The sequence below is a fragment of the Aythya ferina genome, assembly GCF_964211825.1.
Source record: "Aythya ferina genome assembly, chromosome: 6".
Taxonomy (NCBI): Eukaryota; Metazoa; Chordata; class Aves; order Anseriformes; family Anatidae; genus Aythya; species Aythya ferina.
In genome coordinates, this window is record NC_140303.1 from 11,724,860 (window position 1) to 11,752,811 (window position 27,952).

A 27,952-nucleotide genomic window follows, 5' to 3' on the forward strand; every position below is an offset into this window, starting at 1 on the left:
TTCCTGCTGGATAGATTAAATAACATGGCTTTATTTTTTAATGCAGCGTGATCAAGACAAGAAGTCACTATCGATGCTATACAAAAATATACAATGTGTGGAAAAACAACTACAAATCCCTTTAATTTCTGGTTGTAGTGAGAAGTATCAGCCTGCTGCCTGTAGGAATTGTCGGAGACGCGTGATCCGGGACTGGAAAGACTGAGACACTTCACAGTATCGACTGACTGTCAATGGTCTGCTGGACTTCAATTACAATTTGGTGTGTGCCTAGATCTTTTCTGCAGAAATGGATCAGAGAGTAGGACCTCCCCTGCCCCAAAAGGCTCACAACCCACACAACACGAAGGAAGCTCAGAAAGAGGCACAGAACTTGAAAGAGGGCTGTGGTAGCTCCAGGGGGAAAGACTGGATGGGAGATGAAGGAAGGAAAAGGAGAATAAAGCTGGAGAAGGGGATGGAAAGCAGCTGAGACAGATCCCAGGCAGAGATGCAGCCACAGCAGAAAATACAACGCCAGGCAATCATTTCAGGATGAACAGCCCAGGCAAAGCTTCACCATTTCACTTCAAATCTTTACTTGAAAGCACAAGGATTCAACGAGAAACCTAAAGCAAAACAGAATATCTCACACTCCTCAGTTTCTCTCATCATAACCTTGTATTTTCTTAACCTAAACCAATTACTCAATTATACAATACTCTCATTTTGGCTACAAAGCAGGCTTCTTTTCCATGACAACAATATCAACTCCACGCATTTCATAATTGATTTTACTGCATGACTTTTCTCAGCAAAGTGATTCACTCTTTTCAAGTTCCCTACCAGCTGATGAAAATGAAGAGCCCCTGAACTTCTGCACAGACTTGTGCACATCACTTTTTGAGGCTCAATTTCCCATTCTTAAAAGGAAGATGCTTGGTTTCCTCCAACTTTTTTTTTTTTTTTTTTTTTTTTTTTTTTTTTTGGTGGGAGGGGAAGAGGGGGAGCAAAATGAGCAATGAGCATTACTTCATCTTTCATGCTGCTTTCAGCAGAAAAAAAGATCATCCTTGCACTGAGGTGCTAACAGAGGGCAATGAATTCACATTAACATAGTATCAACACCAGAGCGGTTGCATTTCATATCAGACAAACCTTACTTCCACTGTGTGGCTCACAAAAAGGAAGATCCTTTTTTTCATGCATCATGAACTATACACAGGCTTCCTCACTTGAGGCACCGTCTTTGCCATCCACATCATTATGAGCAATCTTGTCACTCCCATTTCAACTGATTCTGAAAGCTTCTTGCTTTTTAGTCTCAGGCACACACGATGGGTTTCTTAGCTATTATTTTAGAAGCTATTTTTGAGCGATACATTGTAGAGTAAAAGAACCACAGTAATTTTCTATTAGGACTGACTCTTGAATTTATTTATTGAAACACAAGTGTCAATTCCCTTTCTCTTGGTGATCTGGGAACTGAGCAAAAGAATGAAAGGTATCTTGAGGTGGATGAGAAAATATGTATCGCCTGGGGGTTACAGCCAAATTGGTCCTTAAAACTACACACCTTTATGGAGACAGTATCACTGGGACTCTGCAGGTAAAACCCTTGGCTGAAAAAATAACTCAGATGGAAGTGCTGGCCAGATGCCCGCAGTAATGGAAATAAAAATGTGACGTTCCCATTCGGACTGTGGAGTTACCTTGGTTAAGGTATTCAGCGAGAGCAAAATGCAAACTAGTTACCGATGTAGAAAGTCCCCTGACCTACAGGTGGGTGAGAATTAGAAGACATTGAAAGGAACTAGGCAGATGCCTGATGGAAATAGAACCAGCATGAAGTGGCGCTTTCAGATTAACACTGCTAATTACAAGTGGATTTTCACCACCCTCCAACCAAAAGAAAAGGAACAGGTACTCAGTTCACATAGCACCAAACCACCAGTCCAACAGGACACCAATGAAATCAGGAGACTGGCATAGCCATCACACGGCCTGAAAAATAATATGTCTTACATGATTTTTATTATGGTCTTAGTTCTTCAAGGCTTACATTTTCAAACTTTTCTCCAAAACCATGGGGGCTAGGAACTTTATTTTGAAAACGCTATAGCCAAGATTCTCACCTAATTATACAAACCAGGACTTCAAGAAAGAAAAAAAAAAAAAAAAAAAAAAAAAAAAAAAAAAAAAAGGCAAAGGAACACAGACACCCAGAGATTTATGGCAAAAAATGCGATCACTGGCAAACGCTCATTGTCCCAAGCTTCTCTCTTTTTTCCTTCCCCACCCGCTCTGTGGAGGAGTGCATTTTTTCCCCAGAATGATGTGCCGTAATCCTGTCTTGCTGGCTTTTATTTTTCCCCTTTTAAAGGAGGCGGCCTTTAATGTTCTGTAATGGATTCTTCTCATGCTGTATACACGCAATAAATTAAAACGGGATTATTTTTAAAGACTCCAGCTTCACCACCATGTAAGTGGCTTGCTGGGCTGCCAAGGAGCCATTGTTTACAAGGAAAGGAAGCAGCTGTGCAACCCTCGCTGCCAGCCTCCGACAAAAGCAGGGCTCCAAAATTACGGGTGTGATTTTACAGGCCACGCTGCAACACACTACTACATCCCCTCTCGCTGACCGGGGAAGACAACAAGGAAAAAAATGAAGCCAGAAAAAAAATGAGCAAGTTTTGCTACGCGTGCCTGCGTGCCAGACGTCGCCGAGCGTGTGCTCGCTCCTCAACAGATCCATGCCTGCAGATGCGCTCGATGAACAGCGCTGGGATGAAACTGAAAGGAATAAAAACACGAGACGGGTTTCCACCTGCTATATATATAAATATATATCCCATATATACGTATATATATATGAGTTGCCGCCCCGTCCGTTCCTCGGGCGGCTTGCCCGCCCCCATCTCCGTGACAACGGCGACGCGGCGCATCCCGGCGCCGGGTGCTCGGTGCCCGGTACCGGCCCCGTCCCGGTGCCTGGTGCTCGGTCCCGGCCCCATCCCGGTGCCCGCTGCCCTCGGCATGTCGCAGGCGTGAGTAGCGCCGGGGGGGACCGGGCCGAGCCCGGAGGCGGCTGGGAGGGGCGGGGGGGAGCGCCCGGGGAGGGCTTGGGGCCGGTGTGGGGCTGCAAGGGAGCTGCGCAGCTTGGGGAGAAAACACCCAAAATTGAGACCGAGCGCCCCAAAATTGAGACCGAGCCCTTTGGAGAGTGCTGGGCTCAGCCCCACAAAGCCTCAGGTCACCAACAGAATTATCCATACCCCAATATGACCCACCCTGAGTTAGGTCCTCTCCTGCTCGCCAAACACGCTTTTTCCTCCCTTACAGACCAAAGTTTGCACATATGTTTTTTTTTTTCTTTTTTTTCCTCCGTAATGAACTCCTCATGCTTTCAGCACAATGCAAAGCCTCACAAGTTTATTTGCAATAGCCAGACACCGATGATGGCATCACATCAAAATGTCTGCAAGGAGCCCTGCCCGCTCCTCCAGCAATACCACCCATAGAAAACCTGACCCTTATGTTTAGGAAACCTTCCTCCCAGACATCTCTCTGTGCCAGGTGAGACCCTGGAGGCTTTAAAACACCCCTCCACCTCCAAACTGGAGCAGCTCCACCTTCATCCTTCCCTGCCGCTGCCTCATCTGCCCTCGAAAGCCCAGATGCAGCTTCTTTTCCAGCCAGCTTACTTTTCCCAGCTCAGGAGAAGGGTGAGCTGAGAGGAATAAGGAAAAACACCTGCAAGGGTGCTGCAGAGTGTCCAGGGGCTCTGTCCAAGCACCCAGAGCCAGCCTGTGGCTGCTGCAGGTTTGGGGAAGGCTCAATTTGGTTGCTGGCTGACCTGGTGCAGACCCTGGCTTGTAACGCAATAATTGTGCCTCACACTGGCACCATAACTTTGTTAGGGGAGGTTTATAAAATCATAAATGGGTATCTAAACTTCATGGTTTAAAACAAGCAGCAAAAGTAGCGTTTGACCTCTTCACAGGAGAGTTCTCAGAATCTGTTGTTCCTGCTGTCTGAAATACAGCCCGCTCTTACTTGGGCTCAATTAACACAGAAGGAATTAAACTGAGTGTAGCTGAAGAATTGTTGTGCTTCCACAGTTAGGTTTAACTCAGTTTAATATTAATAGAGAGAGTGCCCGTTCCTTTTCCTGCCGCATTGCCAGCCCTACACAGTAAATCCATATAAACATGATATGCATCGCTACACCACAAGACAAAAATATATATACACTCCTGTTCCCAAACGAGGTAGTGATACTGCTAAGGGTCTCCACTTTGACATTGAAGCTGCTTGGCTCACTTACTGCAATCACGCTGTAGCTGTGCACATTTACAGCTAAGCAAATTCAGCCCTTCGTAAACACGAGTCTGAATATGCACCAGCTCACCAAGTGCTGCATCTGGAGAGCTGGATTTAAGCAGCAGACTAGATCGTTTTGTTTCATGTATTCTGCGTCTCACTAGACCAAGTTTTTGGGGTAGTTCATGCTCTTTATTACCTCCCCAGCAACTAGATGCAGGTCATCACATGAGAATCATAGCATCCCTTTGAAAAAAAAAAAAAAAAAAAAAAGTGAATCAAAAATTCTTCCAATCACTCTGGAGAATGAAAAGTACTAAATTCTTAAATTCTTAGCTAAATATACATAGGCTTAATTTCATTATTTTTAAGTGGTTGAGGCTGATAATGCTGGTATGTCAATATGAGTATTCACTACTCACAACTTTGTGCTTCCCAGCACAGAGCTGAACAGTAATCAATGCTGCTAGTTAAGAAACAGGAAAGTGCTTCCGTTTTGCCCTAGGTTATATTATTTTGCAAGGAATGGCTGCCTAAGCTGCCATGTCACATGGAAGCCAGCCTCCATCCTGCAAGGAGGCAGGCACATCAGTAAGCCACAGCTGAGTTTGTAACACAGATTTTTCAATACTGTACAGTCACATCCTGTGTCCTGTATAGAAAAGCTGCACAGCACATAGCTTTTTTTTTTTCCTCTCCTCGAGTTTGAGGTAAACGGCTGCTTTTCAGACATCTGGAAAAACAGCTGCTATGCACAGAGAGAAATCACACGCGCCTCGTGCAGCTTGTTGGACGTGCCAGAGTTACTAAGTGCGCACGCAGGGCAGCTGCCTCGCATGCACTGCATCTCCAAGCAGTGGGATTGGCAGCAGTGCAGCGCAGCATCATGCTGCACGCAGCCTACTTGTTGAGGGTTTCAGCATTTTTCATCCATGTAAGTGCTGACGATCTTCAAGGCCCTGTGGTTTTCACAGAGGTGTGTTCTGCAGCTGGTGGAAGCATGTTGTTCCCTGCTGTAGTAAGCTTTGTGTCTTTTTTTTGGGTTGTAGGCAGGACACTCAAAGAGCTCAGCTACATCCCTGTGGGGCCGATAAGCTCCAGCAGCCGGCCAAAAGAAAAGTTGGCGTGTCCAGACTCGCTCGACATTTTCTAAGGACAGTTGGTAGCGCTCACGAGGAAGCACGCCCATTACATTTGCTGTGAGGTTGATTAAGAGGTGCTCGATGTATCCCACTTCCTCAAGTGCTCAAGCCCCAGCATTTGCATACAGATGTACATTTTGTTCCAGACATTGAGCAGGAGATTTGCGTAGATGTTATTGCATTTGTTTTCCTGCTGCGTTTCCTCCTCTTTTATGAATTCACTTACCATTTACTTGACCTGTAGGATCTTGACCGGTAATTTCTTAACTCACCCTTACAGCCCCAGTCCAGACATGTTCAGAGCCGAGTCTTGGCACTGCTGCCATTTGTACCAGGTTTTAATCAGCTGCAAGACATTTGCCACTGCCACCAAGGAGCTTTAAACAATCCAAAAGCTTTAAAACTTAATCTCGTATCACAAGCAGAACTTACATAAAGTCAATGGTTAAATATTAATCTAAGACAAGATCTCTAGCGTTTCCCCTTCTGCTTCTGACAAAAGCGACCAAAGGAGAGCTGTATATTTTATGTTACATCCCCAAAGCTCAGTTAAAGAAAATGAAGGCTGCAAAACCAAGCACTGAAAACGTAAGAAAATGTCAGAGTGACTTCTCCTCCCCTTCTCTCCCCCTGCGTTACGTGGCTGCACTATGATGTAGTTCCATATTTTGTGATCATGTCCTGCTTTCTTCCCGTGAGGCCCAAGCCTCACGCAGTGATTGGGCTGTTGTTGAATGTTTCTTTTTATCCCCTCATCCAGCACGTGGCCCCAGGCCATATTCTTCAAATTCCATCCAAACACCACAATTATTAGCTCCCTCCTGGGCATTCTTATCATGTTCTCGCCAATACATCTCCCAGACATTCACGGATTCATCTTCACCCCTTTTTCCACCCCTGGCGAGCATCAGTGTCATCCTCCTTGTATTAACAGAGGAAAACAGAGACAGAATCAGAATGATCACAACCAAGACTCAAGGCTGCGTCTCTCCCGTGCCTCCCTTAATGAGCAGGTAGGGAAAGACCTCGTGTGTTACTCATACCTTCCCTCCTTTGGGAAAAAGCATTGTCAGCAGATCTATCCCAGCAGCACTCGTGCCAGAAAGCAGCTGAAAGACGAGGCTACAGTCTTCAAGAAACCGAGCAAGCAGCGTGAAGTTTAAATGAGCAAAAAGCCTGACAACAGTAGAGAGGCACTCAGAGCGTTTGTCCTTCGTGCATGCAACTGGAGGTGGTTTCCTATGACAAATAGGAAGACTTCCTCTTATGTTTATGCTACAAAAATCTTTTATCCCCTCATCACATCATTGTTTGAGTACCAAAGACTGCAACTGGAGATGACAGAAGTGCAGAGCTGTTTGTGCTGTGTATGTTTTCTTCCCCACTCACAACTGAAGCCTGTTGAGGTTTATCCTTCAGTTTCCTCAAATACTTCAAACTATAAAACATCGCAGCTAGAGCAAAGAGGGAAGTCATCTAGCAGCCTTGCGTTAGCCACCAGCTAAACAGTTTGGCATAATTACAAGGCTATTGTTATACTAGGAGCAAGGCAGACAGGCCTGACCGAGTGGCAAGCCCTCACTGCTCCAGACCATAAGCTAAAGGCTTTTAAAGCAGGAACTGATTCAGACAATGTTTAAGGCCGTTTCTTTCTCCTTCTTACAGTCCCCGCTGATCTGTTTCTGTCCTATAATAAGTTTAGCCCAGCAATCACTACGCAATGCTCGAGCAGGCTGTTGTGAGGGAACAGGTACTCTGCTGACGTGAATAATCCAGCAGCCAGCCCAAGCCTGGTGCTTTTTCAGAAGAGAAAAGCAAGGCAGCAGCTTTTTTGCAAGCCCCTCTTCCTCTCGGGGCCTTGCTTTTTCCTCCAACCTTTGTCTCCTATTCCTTTATTTTCACAAACGCTGCAGGGCTGGGTTTCCCTGCCTCCTGTTTGCCCAGGGCTTAGCACAATGGCTGACCTGTCAAGCACCCAGAGGAGACCCGAGGACCCTGCGCACGCTTCCTTGTCGCTCAGCCCACGCCTCGGTCGCCTGCAGCCCTGCACGGACACCGTGACTCCACATACAGCCTCTGCTGCCTTGGTTCACACCGTATATTTTGCAATACACACCACAACACTCGTAACCAGACAAGGGAGTTTCTACACTAGGTGGCTAAAGAGAGCCGCACCAGTTCAGAGCGCAGTTTTCACTTCCACCTCTTCACATCAGAAAATGCTGTGCATTTCCACGATTGGAGTGTGGGAGCTTGAGGTACTTTTGCCCTCAGAGGACACCGCAGAAAAGCCAGGCATCAAGACAGCCTGGGTTCATCAGACTGTGTGTGAATCCAGCCTGGCGTAGCTTGGAGCACAAACTGTGCCACAGCCTGGAAGATCAGAAAGCGTTCCCTTTGGCTGCCAAATAAAAGAGACAATTTGGAAGAAAAAAAAAAGAAAAGAAACAAAAGCAACCCCACTGATGCCAGATTCCACTCCTGGCTCAAGAGTGGTCTGAGGGACAGTTTGCATACTCAGCACAAATCCTTCCAAGAAGGGTGTGCTTAAGTCTCAAAGCCAGTTCAACACAAGTAGGCAGGCTAATCTCAGCTGTACTGAAAACCAACAGATTTCTCTAAGTGTAAGAAGAGATGGGTCAAACAAACATGTAAAGCTAAAAGGCCCTGGATTATTAAAAAATGAGGCAATGTGTGACCTGGCAGGATTTTAATCGTCTCTTTATAACTTCAGCAGAAAATCATGTGTCTAAATTTCACTCAAAATAAGCAGATCAGGAGCAATAAAATGAAGTTGAAGCTGGAAGTCATGTGAAGGCAAGAGTCTTCTTACACACTTGTACTAGGCTCTGCTTCCACTTCGTGGGAGTGAAAAGAAGGGATGCTGGTGAGGAGGCAAGCCCTGACCTTCCCTCCCCGCTGTAAGCTGCCAGAAATTGCTCTGGGGGCTCTGGAGTTAAGTCACTTAATGTGTTTTTTCCCCTCGTCCCATTACAGCGTTGCTTATTTTTCCCATAACACTCCTATTTGTAGTTGCTATGACAATTAATTTGCAGCATCATTTATACACAGACTGTCTGCAGAGATCAAGAAACTGACTTCCTTCTTTCCCAGGTTTTGATAAGCTTATGCCTCGAGAAGGGAAATTACATTCAGTCCTGCAGCTTACCAGCACTAGCAGGCTAGTCGGATGCTCTAATCCATCTCTGGTGCAATATCGTCCTCAGGCACGTGCGTAGCTCACAACCCGGCCATTACAGAGTGGGAACGAACCTACCAGACAAACCAGCAGCAGTAAATAAGGAGCACTCAGGGCTGTCCTACATTCCCCCTTCAGCAAGTGGAAGCAATTGGAGGGAGTTTGCAGCTTAACACAGTGGGACACTGAGCAAATTGGGAAAAATCCAAATAGAATTTGGGGTTGCATGCTGTCTGATTAAGAGGCAAGGAGGGTCGGTGCCATCCCTTGCTTTTAACACAGCATCTTGAGGACGTGCATTGCTTCCCCTGAACACATTAGTCCCTAAGCAGAGGGTGACTGTGTTCAGGGGCAGTGAGATGCACACTCTCTGTGGTCACTTCTTCCCCAAACCTAAACAACTCCTCAAGAGCCAAGTCCTCCAGCAAGGGCTATAAACACCAAGCACATCTTATCCTTCAAACTACCCAGAAGTGCTCTTATCTGGACACTAGGAAACGCCCAAATAATTATTTAAATCCAGATTTGGGGAAAGGAAGCAAATACCAATGCACATGTCCTCTAGTTTATAAATCAAGGGGATCCCAAGAGACACTTAAATCGTCCTTCTGCTGACACTGCCCAGCTATCAAGTGCCTGCAACTCCCAGCCACTCAGCTCACAACCCCAAAAGCTCTAGGGACAGAGATGTTGGGCACCCTTCTTGCAGCAGGCAGCCACCAGCCTCCCACAGCTGGAAATTCAGGGGGTCCACCGCAGTGCTTCATTTCTGAGTCTGACCCCTCTTCTGCCCTCACTTACGCAGGACATCAGTGCTGCAAGAGCTCCAACCATACCATAATATCCATAATCTTAGCATTAGACCCACAGCAACGTGTTTGCAATCATCCCAGTGCCGATCTGATAAACTAATACTTTATGGAAACAATTACATCCCGTTTGCACAGCCTTACATTAACGTACTCCAAAGGATTAGAGCGCTTCTTCCCTCTCTGCCCTAAAAAAAGTCATTCAAAACAGAAAAAGAAACTGGATATTAGCTGGCTCAGCAGGGGGAATCACTTGACATTCCTCAGTTAGAGGAGAGAGAAAGAGGTTTTTTGTAAACCAGAGGGGACGATTGTGGAGCTAGTTCATGTTTGGGTATATCCTGGTGTTTTCATGCAGTAACCTGTGCTAGAAACTCTCTAGCCCAAAGACACCACCCTTCATAAATCAGCCATATAGCTGTGGAGACAGCCCACGGACTTCCCTAAAGATTTATAATCTCCCCACTATCAAATCATCCATAGGTAGGCAAAAGCTAAGCGAGTACAATACCACGTTGTTCCCTTCTGTGCTGATGAATCTCATCGGTTTATGTTCTTCCATGGGCTGGCTTCAGAGTAAATGCACAAAAATCCCATTGATCAGCTGGCCAAACCACCAGGTCAAACCTAAGGGCCTTGTTTAGGGCCATCTTTGTCCCCTTTGCTGGTTTTATTTTGTTTATCTCCTGCACCTGGGTTAATTACTGCAATTGAGTGATTCAGCTTGTGTAATGGGATGTAAATGAGGGAGGAAAAAAGGAAGGGGAAAGACCTGGGTGGGCTGCAGAAGCAGTAGGAAAAGCAAGTCCAGCTGCATCCTGCAGAAACCCAGGTCAGCTGAAAAGCATAATATGCACTTAAAAAGTTAATGGAGCACATTCAATGGCAGAGTTTAGATTGTTAGGGGGTTTGGGTGAGTGCTGGGGTGAGTCTCAGCAGCCCTGGCAGCATCCTGCTGGGATCGGGCTGGGGCAGCGTCCTGCCACCTGGTAGTCTCTGGCTGTGGTCAGCCTGTACTCCGATACCAGAAGTGATAAGGGCAGCTGACAGAGCTCCTGCCTAGGTGTTTAGTATCAAGCACAAGCGAAGTTAGCAGCAGCCCGGCTCTCTTTTCAGAATTAACACCCAAGTGTACCCTCGGTGCTGCATGGATCAGCAAGAAGTCTGCTCTGAAATTTGTTTAGTGGAGACGGAGCGGTTTGTTGTGCTCACCTTTCTTGGCAGGGTTGACAAGCCTGCGGTTTGGGCTCTTCTCTGAGCAAGTCATTGCCCAGAGTTCATTTCTTTATTCAGCATTGGTCCACCTTACTGTGCAAAGCCACTGACAACCTGCCCAGCAGAGCTCAGCCTATTCACACCATAAAGTGCAGAAGTTCCCAGGTAAAAAGCATTATGGCTTCTGGAAATGAAGCTGGCCTTAGGCGACATCTTCCATGTCACAGAGCTCCCTGGCCACTGGACCAGACACATAGCAATTGCTTGAAGTGCAACAACTGCTTCCACAGAAAATAAGTTAATTCTTTTCCTCCCTTCACTTCTGAAATAGCACACACAGCCACAGGGTAGCATTGGCACCAATACAGTCCTCACCCTAAAATTAACTCAGAGCAACCAGGAAGGCAGCACACCCTTTAGCAACATCAAGTAGTCCTCATCCCAAACGTGGAGAGACCTAAAATAGAATTTTCCCTATTCTAAGGACTTAGGGAGAGACACCTTTTCTATGAAATCATCCTCTCACTTAGCACAGTTGAATGAAACTCACTGACTGCCCTGTCAGGGTCGTAGCTTAAAGTGGATGGTAAGGATGAAGTCAAAATTTTTTAATATTTGAAGTTTCACTAATAAAACAACAATTTAAGATGCCTATTTTTAAAACAAACAAAAAGAGTAATTTTGCTAGTGATTTTGAAAATTAACTGCAGTTAAAATCTCCTTGGAAATACAATGGCTTGCATTTCCAAACTTCCTTTTTGGAGAAACCCATGCTCATAGAGTCCTGATATCATTGCGTGCTGGCTCTTGCTGCTATGTCAGACTAAGACAGTCTCCTCTTTTCAATCAGCACTTACAACAAGATATGGACAGATGCCCAGAAAGACCTCGACATCCAGCTCCAGATGGAGAGAGAACAGTTCCTCCAGCCAGAGAAGGACCGCATGAAAGTGTTCAAGATGTTAGCTTCTTCCTACATCAAATACATGCAGATCTTCCGCAACTTGGAGGAGGCGCACGATGGACTTGTTCACCAGCAGAAACGGGCAGCGATCCGGCAAGTGCTAGATGGCGTGATTGGCCGCATCCTGGAGATGAAGAAGGAGATGGTGGCGCTGGAGAACTCCGAGTTTCATTACATTGATAACATCCTAGAAGATCTAAAGCTTCTCCCGGTAGGTCTACCTCTGTACTGAGCAATTCCACAGGAACTCTGCCTACCCTGTATTTGAAGGAGAGTCTCATTTACTTGCTGTCTATGAAGTTGCACCGAGTTATTTAGCTTCTTGGATGTTCAGTAGTGTACAGTAATCAGTAATTATGGCATGGTTATTAAGGATCAGAGTGCATTCAGTCTGTGATGAACTTTATGTACTGGAGCAAGATTTTAAGTTGATCTGCCTGATCAGTATGTTGTATTTGTGCTTATCAGTAGCAGCACAGGCTCTGGAGGTCTTGCTCTTGCACATATCCTAACATGAAGTCATATTAGCTTAGACAGAGTCAGCATGAACAACGAAAATGACTCTACCTGATTTTACAGTGGGATTAGACAGAAAAGGACAATTGATAACTAAGGTACAGTCTGTTTCAGTCTGCCCTTTGCTTCATTCTGAAGCAGCCTGGTCCCAGGCCTCTTCCAGAAGCTACAGGTAGTGCTAAAAGTTGCATAATTTGTCCCTGTACTTTGTAGTACATTGGACTTCTAAAATGAGTACTAGAATGAGAGATCTGAAACCAGGTTCTTACTGTAAAGGAGGCAGGAGCTGGGAGCATCTTCAACATCCAGGATTCAGGACTGCCTGAGCTAGAAGTAGCCCCGACATACAGCCTGCTAAACCAAATGAGTCTGACAATAAGGCAAAGTCTGGAAGTTGTGCTTTAAAAGCAGGATGAAAAACGAGCTGTTAAAGGATAGCTACTTCTCTCGCAGACAGCTCCACCTATTGTCAAATTTAGGTACCGCTGGTAATAGCTTTGCTGAAGAAAAAAGTCGAAACTGAAGTTACTTCAGTTTTCTGGATCTCAGCTATAACACGAGATAAATTGCCTAATATCATTAGGGAATTGTTTCGAGATTTTCAGACATATTACTGTTTGCAATTGCATGTGTATTTCATTCCACAAATTTAGGAAGTAATTGCCAAGAATTTCAACCAACTATTTACCTTCTCTTTTAATCATAACAGAGAATTATTTTAAACTATGAGAAGGCATACTGGGGATACAAACACACCTCTGGGGAAACTGATCCTTCAAATCATATTTTGAAATCACTAAGGATTGCTGGTTTTATGACTTATCAGTAAATCCACCTGCAGGAAAAAGTTGGCAAGCCTGAAAAGTAATGCCTCACATCTAGTAAAAAACAAGCATAAATTCAAATTCCTGAGCCACACCTTAAATTGAAGAAGGCCTGAAATAGCTTCCTACTACAAAAATAGAAAAAAAAGCCCCGAAGAATTTTTGGACTTTTTCAAAAAACACATTGTTTTCCACAGTAGATAGAAATACAGACCTGATTAAATTTTCTTATAATCACATATTCTTGGTTCCAAAACAAAATCATTGGCCAGAACTTTAAAAATAACTTAAAATTCTTAAAGAACATTTCCAGAAAGGCTGTCTCTAGTTCTTTCTTTCAACATATTATTATGGGCTAAAAACCAACATGGTTATCAGCAGAGAGCAGAACAGAGATGCTAACTCTCATTTCATACCTCATGGCTGATGTTGCAGAGTGCTTCCTCTACTTTTTGCTGCATTACTGAGGCCAGCTGGGGTGAAGTTTCATCTTTCTCTAGTTCTGTGTCTCATGTTTTTTTATGGTTGCCTTCCAACACTCAGTGACTCCATTTATTAGGGTAATTGTAAAGGTATTTGGATACACAAATCCCATGTGGAGCTGGGAGTGGCTAGGAAGCTGTCAATTTGACTTGAGGATAAACATTGCAAGCCTAACCTTTCAGTGTTGGGCCCCAAAAAGAGATTATTAAGAAGAGTAGTCTCTACTCCCCACCTCTGCCAGCCCCAGTGTTATGGCTTTGATCTCATCTTTCCAGTCAGTAAAAGTCACAGTCCAGAATTACTGGTGATTAAAGCCCAGGTTAGATACCAGAGACACTCATCAACCCTGCACTGACTGCCTTGCACTGCTACCTGGCAGTGTAACAGCCGTCCCATCCTATGCGGGGGTGTCCAGACAAACCACTTGATTTCTCGTACCTAAAGCCAGATGGATTTTTAATCCCTTCCTAGAGCAATTTGCACTCTTAACATACAATATATAATCATTTCCATCAACAGTTGAAATGCTAGAAAATGCAAACAGGGACCTTAACAAGACAAATATTTAGAAACTTCAGCAGACCAGACCTCTGCATTGATAAAATCAATAGAGATAAGCACAATCCTACTTGGAGGCTTTCTTGTGCTACCATAATAGGGATGCCCAGTTCTGCACAGTGTGCAGCGGTGGTTATTAGTAATGAAATGGGTAAGTTGGCAGTTTGCAGGAGCTGTTTTCATTGCCCATAACCTTCCTGGCAAACTCTTGCTCTCGAAATTGGAAAGGCATCGAGTTTGCAAGCAGCACATTTACCCCGTGCCCAGGAGCTTTCACTGTCCTTTGCAATCAGCACGGTTCTCCTGCTTTTGCTCACTGTATCTGTCCACAGCAGAGTTGGCATTGAGGCTGCAGAGGATCAAGTCAGAGGTCTGCCCTGAGCAGGTCAAAGCCCACCAGTTCCCCCAGAAGACAGTGCAGAGATCAGTGGTAGTGCAACATCAAGTCTTGTACCTGTCAGTCTCTCTGGGCAAAAGGACCTGGGGACATTATTATGGAACTTGATTTTGCAACTCCTGATGAGTAGTAGCGCGGCAGGATAACTGCCTGTTTCCCCTCATCCCTTCTTCTGTCCTTCAGGGTGAATCATTTGCTTCAGATGTCTGGATGTTCCTGAAATACTGCATAGGGAAAATGGCACCAGTATGAACCAGACCTATTAAATATAGGTCTTGCCCTCCATCCCCAAAGAACTATACTTGGCAGTAACTATTTCTGAAGAATTGTCTCTAGCCTTCAATACAATACAAAGATCAGGTGATGCTGCTCTGCAGCATCTTAGTGTCTAGGGTGTTTTTTGTCTACCTGCCTGTCTGTCACTTCTTTCATTTCTCAACTCTGAAATTCTACAGGAGACAAATTGGCAGAAAAGTGTATCAGTTACATCTTTTTAATGATGGAAATGAATAGACAGCCACTTCTAATTGAGCCTGATTTTGAGAATTGACTGAGATATCACAGTCACAGACAGTGCAGAAATACCTGTAGACAAACAGAATTCTGTGCTTTGGTTCTTTGTAATGGTTCCAAAAAATGCAAGAGAACCGATCTATTTTTCATGTTGATTAAAAAAGAAGTGGGATGATCACACAGCCAGAGGTATTCAATTTAGTGGAAATCATGTTTAAATTACTGGCAACCATGCCAAATGTTTCAACAGTTTCATAATATAATTGAGCCATTATAAAAAGAAAGATTTCTGGGCTGCCATGGTTCAGAAACTGGGTTGATTTATTTGTTGTTGTTGAATTAGGTCTTAAGTAATTGCGAAGTAACAGCTCGGCAGCTGTTACAGAGGTCAAATTCCCTAACACTCCAAAAAAATTCAATAATCTCAGTCCAATTTAATTGCTTTGTAAAGGTGTTCAATTAATAAGTAATGTGATTTTAATGCAGTTCTAAAAAAGCATCTCATGACTATTTCTTCCCCTAGGAAGACATAGAAATACCTATCCCAAGGTATTTCATTAAAGAAAACCTGGAAGTCTTGCAGCAGAGAGAGAAAATGCTTGATGAGATTTTATGTGAAGCTGGGTTGCAAACACAGGTAAGCATCCCATGTATTTGCACAATAACATGCTTAACTTTTTTAGTTTATAGCCACACATGTCTGAGCACATAAGCCACTGAAGTGAAAAGTATTTTTATAGTAGTTTGGAAGTAAAAGTCTGCTTACAGATAAGACACACATAAAAAGTAACCTTAAATTTTCCTGTGTAGTAATACCCAGTCACGTCTTGGGTCTAAGATTCAAGAAACGAGTCGACTCTGCTTTATGTGTGTGAGTGTCAGCGAAAGGGCAGTACTTTGGCCAAGTTTAGTAGGTGCTTTATTTACCTAGCTAATTCTCATCACATAATTCGTCCTACTGAAATCAAGCTGGGCTTAAGTTTTACTGAACCAGGATTCCTGGCTGGAACAGGCAAAACGCAGAGTTCAGGTCAGCGCAACTGTTAGTATTCAGTTGTTTATAACCTCTGAACAATGACTGCAGTCTCTTCTGTACAGCTATCGAGCTGCAGCTGCTAGGAGGAGTAGAAAATTGAGTTTTGGCAGAGCAAAAGTCATTACGGAGAAGTACATGAGTGCTCCAGTGAAGACTGTTCTGGATTTGATATACTTTTGACCTCTTGGAAATGGCGCACTGCCTGCAAGCAGTCCTCTAACCTCCTGAAATAAACAACTGTGCTTACAAGTCTGGCGACTGAGATTCATCGACTTTGTAGCTGTAAGAGACAGTCCTGATCAGGCCACTTAGTCAAACTGCTGCACTGCCCCAACCACTGAATTCTCCACAGTAATTGTGCCGTTGGGGGAAATCTGCCTCCCTGCTGCGTTACGTGGTAGTATTGATCCCACAAAGCAACCGAGGGAAGGTTCCCAGGGACAGAACGAGACAGTCTGCAGAGGCAGAGAGCAGTCTCCCTGCTAGATTACTTTAATGGGCAGCTGCGGTCCCCCCGGCCTCCGCAGTAAATTTCTGGGTATATTCTCTGCACTTTCTAATAGTCTAGTGTTGGTCTGTGGAAATCCTCTGTTTCAGCACATTACATCCTGGAGCTTTTTTGTTTCCCACAGCTGAGCTCTCATCCCTTTTCAGCATGGCATCCATTACAGATGAGACTATCTTGTGTGCAGCCAGCTCACCTGGGAGCACCAGGCCCCGGCAGGACCCTTGCCAGGATGCCACAAGAGACACACAGGAATCAATAAACATGAATAAAACTATCTCCTATGAACACAGTTTCAGTCCTGTGCCCAGTGCTATGCTTCCAGTTCAGTCACCGCTGTGATTTCTAGAGGGTTGTCAGCACTTACGCATGCATCATAGCAAGCCATGTACACTCAGGAAATCCTGCCTGCTGTGTAGCAGACAAATGTGCTCTTGAGTGTCCATGGCAGCCCCGTGACAAACAGTTTAGTGTACATCCAAAACTGTGGAGTTCATCAGAGGAGTCTGCTCTGCAGATTGTTTCTTCTCCTGTGTATTTCCATTGTAGAAAGCCCTACTGAAAATGTGGTATAGTGAGCTCCACACAGTATATATTGAAATACTAGGTGTGAACTGTCTCCAACAGGGGGATTCATGTTAGGAAAGGACAACCATTCAGCCTTTCCATGGGGAGCATGAGGTATTAACAAGAGTCCCCAGGAGTGAGAAGGGGGAGTCCTTCTCTCCAGCTGCCCTTTTCTGACTTCTTTTTTCCTGACCCTCTTCTACCTGGGCTGGGTTGACCATGCCTGTGCCGGTTCAAAACCTGTCCTTTCATTCAACAAAAGAGCTGGAGACCCAGCAGCACATCCAGAAACCCATCTCTTCAGAAACTAAGAGAAAAATAAAGGAAGACATTCCATAGCCTCAGGAATTTTCTTTAATAGGAGAAAGCCCCATGGTTCTTTATGCCTTTTTTTTCAAATGGATAAAGTTTAGCAATCTGCGTAAACTATATAGAGCCAACCATGTTTCCCACTATAGCATCAGGAGTTTTTTGCTTCTCAGGGGTGCTCCCCAGGGCTGGAGCCTGTCTCCTCTCCATCTTCCATTGACTCTTTTGGCTCTGCCCAGCCTAACCATCTACCTACCTGGAGTGCTATAGAAACTTCATCAACATGTCAGGTTCACCTTCACCTTAAGGTCCTCAGAAAAACGTGTGTCTCAAGACAGCAAACTTCGAAGATACTGCAAAGTGGCATAAGAGAGGAGTCTCTGTTGTTTGTGACAGGGATGTTTTGTCTTAGAAAGTTTCCACAAAAGGTTAATTGATTGTCTCATTTGCTAACTTAGCTAGGCAATTAACAAAACACTCTGCTTTGTCATTTCATTTTTATCTGTGCCATTGAAGATACCTGTCAAGGCCATGACATTTGAAGAAGCCATTAAAATGATCCAGGTCGCAGAGCGGGCTCGCCAGGGTCGTCGTCGAGCAGTATTCATGAAGCAAATGTACCTTGAAGAAAAGAGAAAAAGACAAACAAAACTTCAGGTACAGACTGGTCCAAACCCAGATGATGCTGCCACTCGCATTCAAAAGGTGAGATCTTTGATGTAACAACAGTTCTGGTAGAGGCAAGTGTTCTATTCAGAACAGCAGTAGGGAGAAACAGAGCTCGTAGGGTGGGAAGCATTCTGAATGGATTGCTCTGAGGGTGTTTAGCAAGGTGAAATATATCATTTAAACCGCTTTAAAAATGAGACAGAACCCTAGATGTGAGATCAATGCAAACAGTCCTGCACTGACAATACAGGATGACTTTATAACCTACATGTTGTTTTTCCATTCTGATTTTTATGACCTCAATTGCTCTTTCTGGCACCACCTTGAAATCCAGTGCCTTTTCCTGGGGTCTCTGGGGAAAGAGTTCATCCCATATCTTGAGAAAATGAGAATGGCTTATCACAACTAAATTCCAGAAAAAGTCCTTTCACATGAATAATTCAGATAATTCAGCCAAATGAGAACAGGAATTCAGTCTAAATCTTCAGTCTAAACATTTTTTGAATCCTAGTGCTGTTGTATTAGAAGATAGATATGCCAGTGTGAGGAGATAACAAACTTCAGAAATTCTTATAGAAAAATATAGCAGCTGGCAACCTGTTAAAGAGTAATAGTTTCAATTGTATATTGTGCCTTTCCTTCCTCTATTTGTTTTTTCCTGTGTCTGCCACAGTAAAGGAAGCTGTAACAAGGCCCATTTATCTCATTAGAGTTTTGTTTACAATTCAGGTTTGGCGTGGATATATCCAGCGCAAGAAAACAGAGAAAATGAGAGAAGAGGAAATGATATTTCTGGGGATGGTAAGTGATGCTGTCTAGAGAATATAAAATACCATAGTCTGTTTGTTCTTCAGACTTTTGTAATTTACCAGAAGACAATAAATTAATTTCTAAGATTCTTCCCATTTTAAAGGGGATCTCTAAGGAATACAGAACTAAGCAGAAATGATAAATGGCACATAAGTAACCCAATTTGTCTTGAGCTGCATGCTCTTATGCTATATATACATAGTCTAATATATATGGCAGATGTGGACAGTTTAGAGTTTGCCCTAGGTTCTAGGGAATTTGATGCAGGCGTGACAGAGCAAGGGAATTTCATTAATCAGTTTTTAATTCAGAATGCCAGGACAGTTGACCTGCCTTATTGTTGTAACAATAAGGCAGTAAGTGTCTTCTCCTCACACCCTTTTGCAAGCCAATGTATATATATATCTCAAGAGAAGGGGAAAGGGATATTAGAACTGCTATATTACTGTGTCAGTAAGTCTGCATAGAAATAAAGAACCTATAAATTCCTCACATCATACTGCAAAGGTACAGGGAAGTGAATAGTTGTCTGTGGTCAGTTAGATTGTATGGGGTGAAAGGAAAATGAAAGCACCCCTATTGATAAGACAGACAGAGGAAGGAATCTCCCACAATCTGAGAAGGAACATCTCACCCACCAACATCTTTTGCACCAACACCAGCACCTAGCAAATAAGTGAGAAGGAGAATAGACACCTTAGAGTTGGTATTTTCTTTGTCCCCCACCAATTCTTTGGGTGCCTCCATTAGACACTAGCAGGCGTCAAGCCTTGCAGCTCTCTTCAACTCCAACTACAGTAGGGTGTCCCTCACACCAGGTTCTTGTAATGCTGCTGCTTAGCACCTGCCTTACAGAAACATTCATCCCTGCTCTATATTTGGTAAGTTTATTTATTACCTCTGTTCTGTAGCTCTTAAATGATAATTTGAAAACTTATAATTTAATTTTGAATTAAAACATGCTTTCTGCTTCTCCCAGACAGTTCTGATTATTTTCTTAGCCAGCGATAGAATTACACTTAGCTAGGTTTTGGTTTTAAGAAAACCAATTGTACCTGTAGCAGACATCTGACAAACATGTATCATCAGTTAAGAATGACCTTGAAATCTTATCTTTAGGAAGTAACATGTACATTTATCTAAGTTTTTACCAAGTTAAATACAGATAAAATGTTGTGAATTGTTACCTTTAATATCTGCTAGTCATTAACAGTAAACACAGCCAGCACAGGGAACCAGAGTTTTGTGCGCTGATTCTGCCTCTGTTTAAGAAAAAGACAAAGATTTTAACTAGTGCAGACCTAATATGGTGAATATTTGGAATGTACTGAAAACAAATTATAAAATATACCTTTTGCAAAACAAGAGATCATTTCCTATCAAGTCCCATGACAATACTGTCTTAAAACTAGAGCGTTAGGGAGGAAGTCTAAGTCTGGTATCAGTTATTGAAGGGTTCACAGCCAAGCACTCTTTCCATGGTGGCCAACTGTAGGAGTAACTGATAACTGGGGTGTAAATAGCCATCTACTGTATTTTATGGGGAGGAAGATCTATTTGATCATAGGGAAGAAGGGAATTAAAACCAAACACATGGAGTGAATTAATTTCCTGACCTCCATTTAGGAGCAAGAGAATTAATGTTTTCAATTCTGTACTCAAACTCATTACTCTTTATCAAGTATATAATCAAAGGATGTGGGAAAAAAATGGATACTTCTAAATAATAATAAAAAAAAAATCTGTTCATCTTTCCAATGTTTTTATATTCCCCCTTCATGTTTCGCTTGTACTTTTCATGCCACTCTCCCTTCCGTGGTCTCCCCAGGAAGTGAGTGGCAAGCAGGCATTGGTTCATGCTGACAGATAGGCAGTGAGCTCCAAAGGTCAAGTCTCTTTGATGTATGATCATGTCAGCCCCCTAAAAAATGACCACAGATCTTCATGTGTAAATATGTTGAATTTGCTTTTCTAATGCTGCACGACTTAGATAAATTAGAAGACCTAGCCATCCATTACTCCAAGTCCATCCCAAAGGAGACCTGACTTTTACTGCAATAAATATAATTTCTCTTATAATTACAGCTATTTAAAAAATGTAGATGTTGCTTTCATATAAAGAGTGCCTTACAAAAAGAGCTAGTCTGTTTGAAGTTCTGAATAATGGTTGTTGGAAAAACTCAGTCATGTTGGTCTAAAAACATGGAAATTTGTGCAACAAAGATAGTTCAGTCTTTTGCTTAATCCAATTTTATTTTCTTTACTGCCTACTTACTTCTGTAAAATTTATGTATGTTTTCTGGAATTCGATTCTCTTTCTTTTGCTTGATGACAGAATAGAAGTCTATGTTCCGGAGATTTTTCTTGGCTCAAAAGTAAAGCCTCATTATTATTATTATTTATTAAAGCTTAATTGCAGAAACAGCATGATTCCCTCAGCACATGTTTTTCTAAATCTCCGATAAATCACAATTTGCAATACCAGTTTAATTTGTAAAGAGAAGCAACCCTCGCTAAGAGCACATATATCTTGATAACTGTATCCTGACCTGTTTCCTGATCTTCCTCACCTCGCTGCCACAGTGCTGTTTACTGCCAGCCCCAGCATTAGCACCACAACCAATGTTCCAGGCCAAGGTCTGTGTTTAAGCCACACTGACCACACTGATGTTGCAAGGAAACATTAAATTGTCTGGAAAACATGCATGTGCTGTCCAAACAAACTTGTATTTTCCTTGCTCAGGCTATTTTGCAGTTACAGGCCAATTATAATGGACCATTTTTCCATTTTTTAAACTGGCATATACTTGCACTTGTCTGTTTTTAGCTCATAAACTCTGTCATTAAGCACCACAGTTACAGGATGTGTGATTGTTCCATTCTACAGCAGTGCAAGCTAGCTGTCAGCCTGGTGTAAATGGATTTGCAGAGTGGTTTTTGGCAACTGCTTTGTCTCAAAGTGGTGCAAAACAGCCCAATAATGAATCTGCACGCAGCTTTCTCACTTACTGGCTCTCCTCACAGGGTAGACCCTGCAGGACATTATACTTACAATCTCAAAACACTTGCTACTGGAAAGAGGAAAAAGTGGTTTTAGCATAAAATGTTATGATAAGTTTGCAATGACTGATTTATGGAAGGGGAGGAGGAGCCTAGGAACAACAAATACAAAAAGACAAGACAAAATCTGTCTCAATTTAGGGACCCAGCCTACTGTTGCAGCTTTGCAGCTGGAGTATTCCAAAGGCCCTGGATGTTCCCTTGCTCATGTTGTCACATAACGAGCACAAGTAATCAATCCCATTGAAGCCAAGTGCTTCGCATGCTTTGACAATTTATAGGACCGAACCCTGGATGCTTTGGACATGCACACGCATAAATGCCTTCTTGTCTCACAGATAAATCTATTGACTTACACGGTTACACAGCTCTCACACTGTTCTGTTCCATAATTTCAGCCCTTGCCAAACAGTTAGTGGTACAATATGTGCTTATCTACAATTTTCTCATATAGTATTTCCACTAGTCTTCCTCTTTCTGTATCCTTTTCACATGAAAGGATCTATGTGGTCTTAAATAAATAACTGTATTCTCCTTCTTACCTCTTTTAAACATACCCTAATTTAGGCATGTTGTCTTGGGTAATGCTTTTATTTATATCTGAGAAAAGAGTCTGCCAAACATTTCTTATTCTTTAAATTCCTGATAAATATAATTCATTTCATCTAGTCAGAAAAAAATTAGCATTTCCCAGAATAGCCTTCTGTATAAACATTCAAGGTTATGGCTAAATAAACATTATATGGGATTTAACAAACTGCAAACTCCATAAATACATAAAATTTAAAATATTTCTTCAGTAGTTGGAAACAGACAAACACAGTAGTGTTACACATCCAGACTGTTTCAATCCAGTTTAAGATTAACATTTGTTTGTTTGTTTGTTTTTTAACCTAGATGATGCTTAAACATCAGGAAGAAGTTTTATTTCACCAGGCATGCATACACATCTAAACAGTGATAAATAATCTGCTAGGCTTTCAACATAATTTTCAAACCTGCTTATTTTTGAAGTAGCAAGATGCTGGCAAGCAAGAATCTCACTAAATATTTTGGCTATCATTGACTAGAGTCACACTAGCGATGAAATCACTGCTTTTCAGAGTCCAAAGCATACTTGCCATTTTTAGTATGTTTGACAGCATGCCCAGGTATAATATCTAAATAAACATAACCATAATTACATAAACTTATATGGTCATGAATATAAATGTTTCTCCCACTCCAAATTTTCTTTTATCTTATGAAAAAATGTTGCATGTCAATATTTATTTATATATTATACAAATCTATGAAACAGCCTTTTTCAATATTTTTCTAACAAGACCTTTTACTACAAATGCTTTGTTTGAATGCATATGACAATTACTTTAATTGGCAAAGCCATTGAAGTGAATCATATAGTAGGAAAGCTTTAATGAACGCAATATATTTTCTTTAGTTGTCCCTTTTTTTGTGCCTAATTTAGGAATTCAGCCATATAATTGATGTGGCTATCACCATTTGTGTACCATGGAATCTATATGAACACAATATTCATCAGATGAGACTTTTTTCAAAATACATTCTTCCTGCATCCAGACAAAATACATTGAGGGAACAAGAAAGCAAGAGCATATCTAATTCATATATTAAACTTTTAAAGAGAATTCAGATCACAGTTTAAATGTCAGTATAATAAGTTAGTAAAAAACAGGACCCTGGTTGTTTAGGGAGTAAGTTCCTTTATTCTGCTAGTAAGGAGCTACTTGTCTGTGTAGTCGAAATGTAGAAATCTCACTTTCAATTCTGGTGAAAACAAATGACCCTTAAAAATACTTACTTTGCTTAGGAAATATAGTCCTCCAGAGAAGCAAACTCTGCTACTTCTGAAACTGAGCAACAAAATGCTACTCAATTACTACATCTATTGGAAGATTACAATTTTGGACGATACGGTCTGTAGCAGAACATACACTGGAAAAGTCTCTTAAAACCACACTGTATATCTTTCAGCTGTGCTGTTTCAGATCTAAGAAAGGAAACTGTCCTAAATTAAGTACCCAGTAATAAAAGCTCCAGTAAATCTACCTTTCAGGCATAATATGTATGGTAGCCTTAAAACATGAAATAGAATGAATTTATTTATTTCTCTAAAATGAAGACTATCTTTCCTTGTAAGTGTAGTCATAATGGAACAATTGAAGAGCAGTTAGTTCCACAGTATGGGGCCTCCTATATGTAGAAGTCTAGCCTTAAGCATGTTCAGCCAGCCTGCACACCTCTAAGTGTTTTATAATGAACAATAAAGCAGTCTGTGTTGAAAAAAGCTGTTGAGCTTTTCTGACTAAGCAGAAAGACAGACATTTCAAGCTAGGAAAGAATGATCTATGCCACTGAATTCCTACGTGTGAAAGAGAACATGTACAGAGGCTTTCATCACATTGGCTTACCTGGAATGCGTAGGGAACTTCTCCTTCCTTCTACTGGTGGGTCTTCCACATTGGTAAAACCTCAACTTTCTTTGGGGAGGATAGGGGGAGCAGAAAAGAGCAGAAGATCAAACAGCTCTCTCATCAGCATGCTTGTGACTGATGAGTTGGAACAAAATTCTCTTTTAGACAAATGTCCATTTTGCCTTATTAATTTAAACAAGGATTTTAAAGACAAAGCCCATCAAACATTAGATAAGCATTTTAAGTTAATGGACCATGTAGTCCTATTTTCCCACAAACTCAGGAATCTTCCTATTATGCCCTATTTTTACAGCAACATCAATTATTAATATGTATACTTTTGCTGACAGAGGACCACACTAAAAATGTGAGTTTCGTTATCCAGTTCTGGGTCATTAACTGTGAAAAGCTTGTAAATATAATGGTTTATTCACATGGGAAGCCTTCATTAAGATGCATTATTCTACAACTGATGTGGCAGCATTGCATTATCAAGTTCACTGTCTCCATCTAATATTTGTAATTTGTTTCTAAATGAGTTGCTGTTTGTAGGGCAAGTTAACAAATTTGAATTTCACATGGCCAAAGAAATTTCTTTAAGATGGGAAAATGCTTCTTCCCCCAAGGAAAAGCTATTTATTTATGTCCTACTGTAGAATGCCTCCCTTTGATTCAGAAGCAGAAACATTAGAGGCGCTGAGAGAAGTGATGTTAGAAATAAATTGGCTTTTGTCTTCCTTAACGTGCACATTAAGTATAGATAGCTGTAAAGCTGCAGTCATCATATCATCTCAGTATAACTCTTAGAGCTCCGGAACAAGTATGGGGGGCACATGGAAAGCCAATCTGCAATACTGCAAAGGACAGGTCAAAGACTAGCTGAGGCTGTTTGAAACCATCCTCTTGCACTGTCCATCTGTCTTTGAACTGTTTCTGCCCTTTCTATACCTATCTTCTCTTGCATTATTAGATGGGCAATTGTTTTTCAGACAGATTTTCTTCTGAAGTCTGCTCCTTGATGAGAGAACACAAATGCCACTGGAGCCACCTCGCTCTGAAGACCCAAGAGTGCTTGAAGGATGAATTTAAGTTCCAACATTTTGCAGTTGCCTCCTCACAACTGAGGCAGGATTAAGGATCGCTTGAACTCCAAAACCAGTGAGGTTTAGGGTGACATACACTTTTGTGATTAGGACGAGAACACTGGGTCAAAAGAAAGAGAGCTTCACATAGTTTATTTCTTCAATTGCAAAGCAAGAAAATGGAACCAGTGTTCTCTAATTCAGACTGCACGTGCTATCCAAATCTTTTTTTTTAAGGTGTTGTAAAAGTCTAAAACATTTCATACCATCCGTTGTACAGGCTCCCTGAGGACTCAGTTTTCTTTCCTCAGTTTGAGTCTTTTATTTGACAAAAGAAGAAAAGATTTGCTCTGAAAATGCATTGCAAATGTACAACAGATGGTAGAGAACTGACAGATAAAACAATGGTACAATTACATCATTTTTAAACTAATATCATCTGGACATCTTGGTATATCTCTCCAGCAGCTCGTGCTGCTGAAGTGTCTGTTTTAGGTGATGTTGTTAAATTCACTTCCACACTCAAATTTTATCTATTTCATCTTCTTGTTCCCCACCTATACTCTAACACTGATTCTTTATCTTGATCTTTCACACCCTTAAGTGTACTTGGATCAGTTCTTACAGGCCAAGGAAGCAGTTTTTAAGTTTTTAAGTCTCTGTTTTACATGTTAGCCCACGTACACCTAAGTTCTTTTGGTGTTTCCTCACGTGTCAGAACCTTATTCCTCCTGTTACTAAAAAAAATTCATGCTCTTCCTTGTTGCCATTTTTCTGTGCGGTTCTTCAGTTGGTTTTCATGCCCGGCAAGCTGGAATTTGCTTGGAAAGATCCTGAGAGACACCAAGTTCGATTCATTTGTTGTTGACATGACTGCATTGATGTCAAAGTAACTGAATGAAAAGCCAGGCCAGTTGTATGCTCACCAGTAAAGCTTCCCTTAAAATCCAATAGCTGTGGCTTGATTTCCTCACAGCTGCTCGATGCTTTCCTCCTCCTCCCCCAGAACAGAAGCCAGCTTTTGGTTCCTGACATGTGTAGGCCTCCTGGTCTTCACTCATAAACAGGGTGCGTTGCGTATGTTCCCCATTAGGCTGCCACGAATCCTCCAGGACTCATTTAACACGACCAGCTTTGCTCTTCACTTCGTGCTCCCCCTCACCCATCTGAATCACAGTGTACTCCTTCCAAGGCTTTGCACTATAGGAGGAGCCCCTGTTTGGCAACTGTCTGTCCGCCACTAGGCCAACTTCAAAGGCTGTCATTTGTTATTAACGTACTCACCGTCACTCCTCACAACAGCTTGCCTGCCGGAGCTGACTCCCACTCAGATCAAGTGTCTTTTTGTACCTGCCATGTCATACTATCTCGTTGGCTCCTTTCCAGCCCCTCGCCTCCTTCCTGTGAATCTGGCTTATCTGGCCGTCTAGCTCCAAGCCAGCTCTGCTTTCCCAGCAATGGAAGCAATCAAGCAACAGCACGTTTCATGTCAGCAACAGCCTTTTCCTCCTTGTAAATAAACTCTTTTCCACATGAGCAGTGGCTGTACCCTAATTTAGAAAATACTAATAACAAGAAAGGAATAGATCTGGAGGAAAAGAGAGTCCAATAAGAGTGTGGTCTTAACCAGCCTTCCTCTTCTCTTTCATCCCTTTTTCCCCTTTTTTTAGTGAGTTATTGAAGGTGGGTAACTAGACTCATGGGTAGGAGTTTTCCTGTGGTTCCTGTTTGTTTTGTTTTATGAAAGTAAAGCAGTACAAGGAAAAGAGAATGAGGAAAACACGAAGGGCAAATATAACAGAGCTTCTTTTTATAAGCTGTTGTAGAAGGATATATCTGTACTTCAGCCTTAGGGCTTTGACTGCAGCTCATACACAAATATCAGCAGACATACTGGTAACCATATGGAGACCAGACAGGTAGCTGCACAAATATTTACTCAAAGCCTTGGGTGGGTTTTGCAGACCAGAGCACGTTCTGTAGCTCTGTTGCTATCAGCATCTGAGACAGCTAGCTTAGAGCTTTGTGACTCGGGATTCAAGCATAGGTATGATCTGTTCACTGAGAGATAAGGATCTCCTCCTTATGATCTTGCTTATGTGGGCACGTTCTTGAGAGTTCAAACTGTTCTTACCTCACCTGCCTTAGGTACTGATGAGAAATGCTGGTAGTAAATCTGCAGTGACAAGAAGCTGATCATCACAGGCTCCCCAAGCACCCACTGGAGAGCAGTTCAGAAGAGAAGCCGAGTGAAGATGAGGGTCAGTGATGGTGAAGAGAAGCTCCCCTCTCTGTGCTGCTGCATGGGCCTTCCTGCCTCCTTGTTATTCCACGCTCACCCATCGCTCCCCTTGCAATGGCTCTGGCCCTCAGCTGCCTCCTTGGTTGACTGGTTCACCTCATTATCCTGGGAGAGAATTAACCTGAGGGGATGGGAGAGGGAGAAAAGATAAAGGAGATTATTTTCTACTTCTTAGAAAGCTGGACTGGTTCACTGCAGGGTCAGGTGAGTGCCAGAGTCTGTGCAGGAGAAGACAGGGACCACCCATCCAGCAGA

General features: G+C 42.5%; 1 protein-coding gene and 1 long non-coding RNA gene across 4 annotated transcripts in view; one reads left to right on the forward strand and one right to left on the reverse strand.

Annotated features, from left to right (window-relative positions):
• Positions 1–2,941: 2,941 nt before the first annotated feature.
• DRC11 (dynein regulatory complex subunit 11) overlaps positions 2,942–27,952 on the forward strand; it is a 103,710-nt gene continuing 78,699 nt past the window's right edge. For both annotated transcript variants that reach the window (XM_084524772.1, XM_084524771.1), the window contains exons 1-5: positions 2,942–3,026; positions 11,518–11,842; positions 15,446–15,559; positions 17,856–18,044; positions 18,738–18,809. In XM_084524772.1, coding sequence (XP_084380898.1) covers positions 3,016–3,026; positions 11,518–11,842; positions 15,446–15,559; positions 17,856–18,044; positions 18,738–18,809 — 711 coding nt within the window. In that variant the 5' untranslated portion in view covers positions 2,942–3,015. The remainder of the gene's footprint in view (positions 3,027–11,517; positions 11,843–15,445; positions 15,560–17,855; positions 18,045–18,737; positions 18,810–27,952) is intronic.
• The window catches only part of LOC311439285, a 109,868-nt gene continuing 86,707 nt past the window's right edge, over positions 4,792–27,952 (reverse strand). The window contains exons 3-10 of one of the 2 annotated variants that reach the window (XR_014694641.1): positions 27,530–27,818; positions 24,311–27,119; positions 20,006–20,080; positions 17,860–17,960; positions 14,467–14,633; positions 8,614–8,717; positions 6,488–6,683; positions 4,792–6,365 (exon numbers count right to left, since the gene is read on the reverse strand). This is a non-coding gene — a long non-coding RNA (uncharacterized lncRNA). Of the gene's footprint in view, positions 6,366–6,487; positions 6,684–8,613; positions 8,718–9,963; positions 10,128–14,466; positions 14,634–17,859; positions 17,961–20,005; positions 20,081–24,310; positions 27,120–27,529; positions 27,819–27,952 lie in introns of those variants that run through there. The other variant, XR_014694642.1, reaches the window with a different exon arrangement.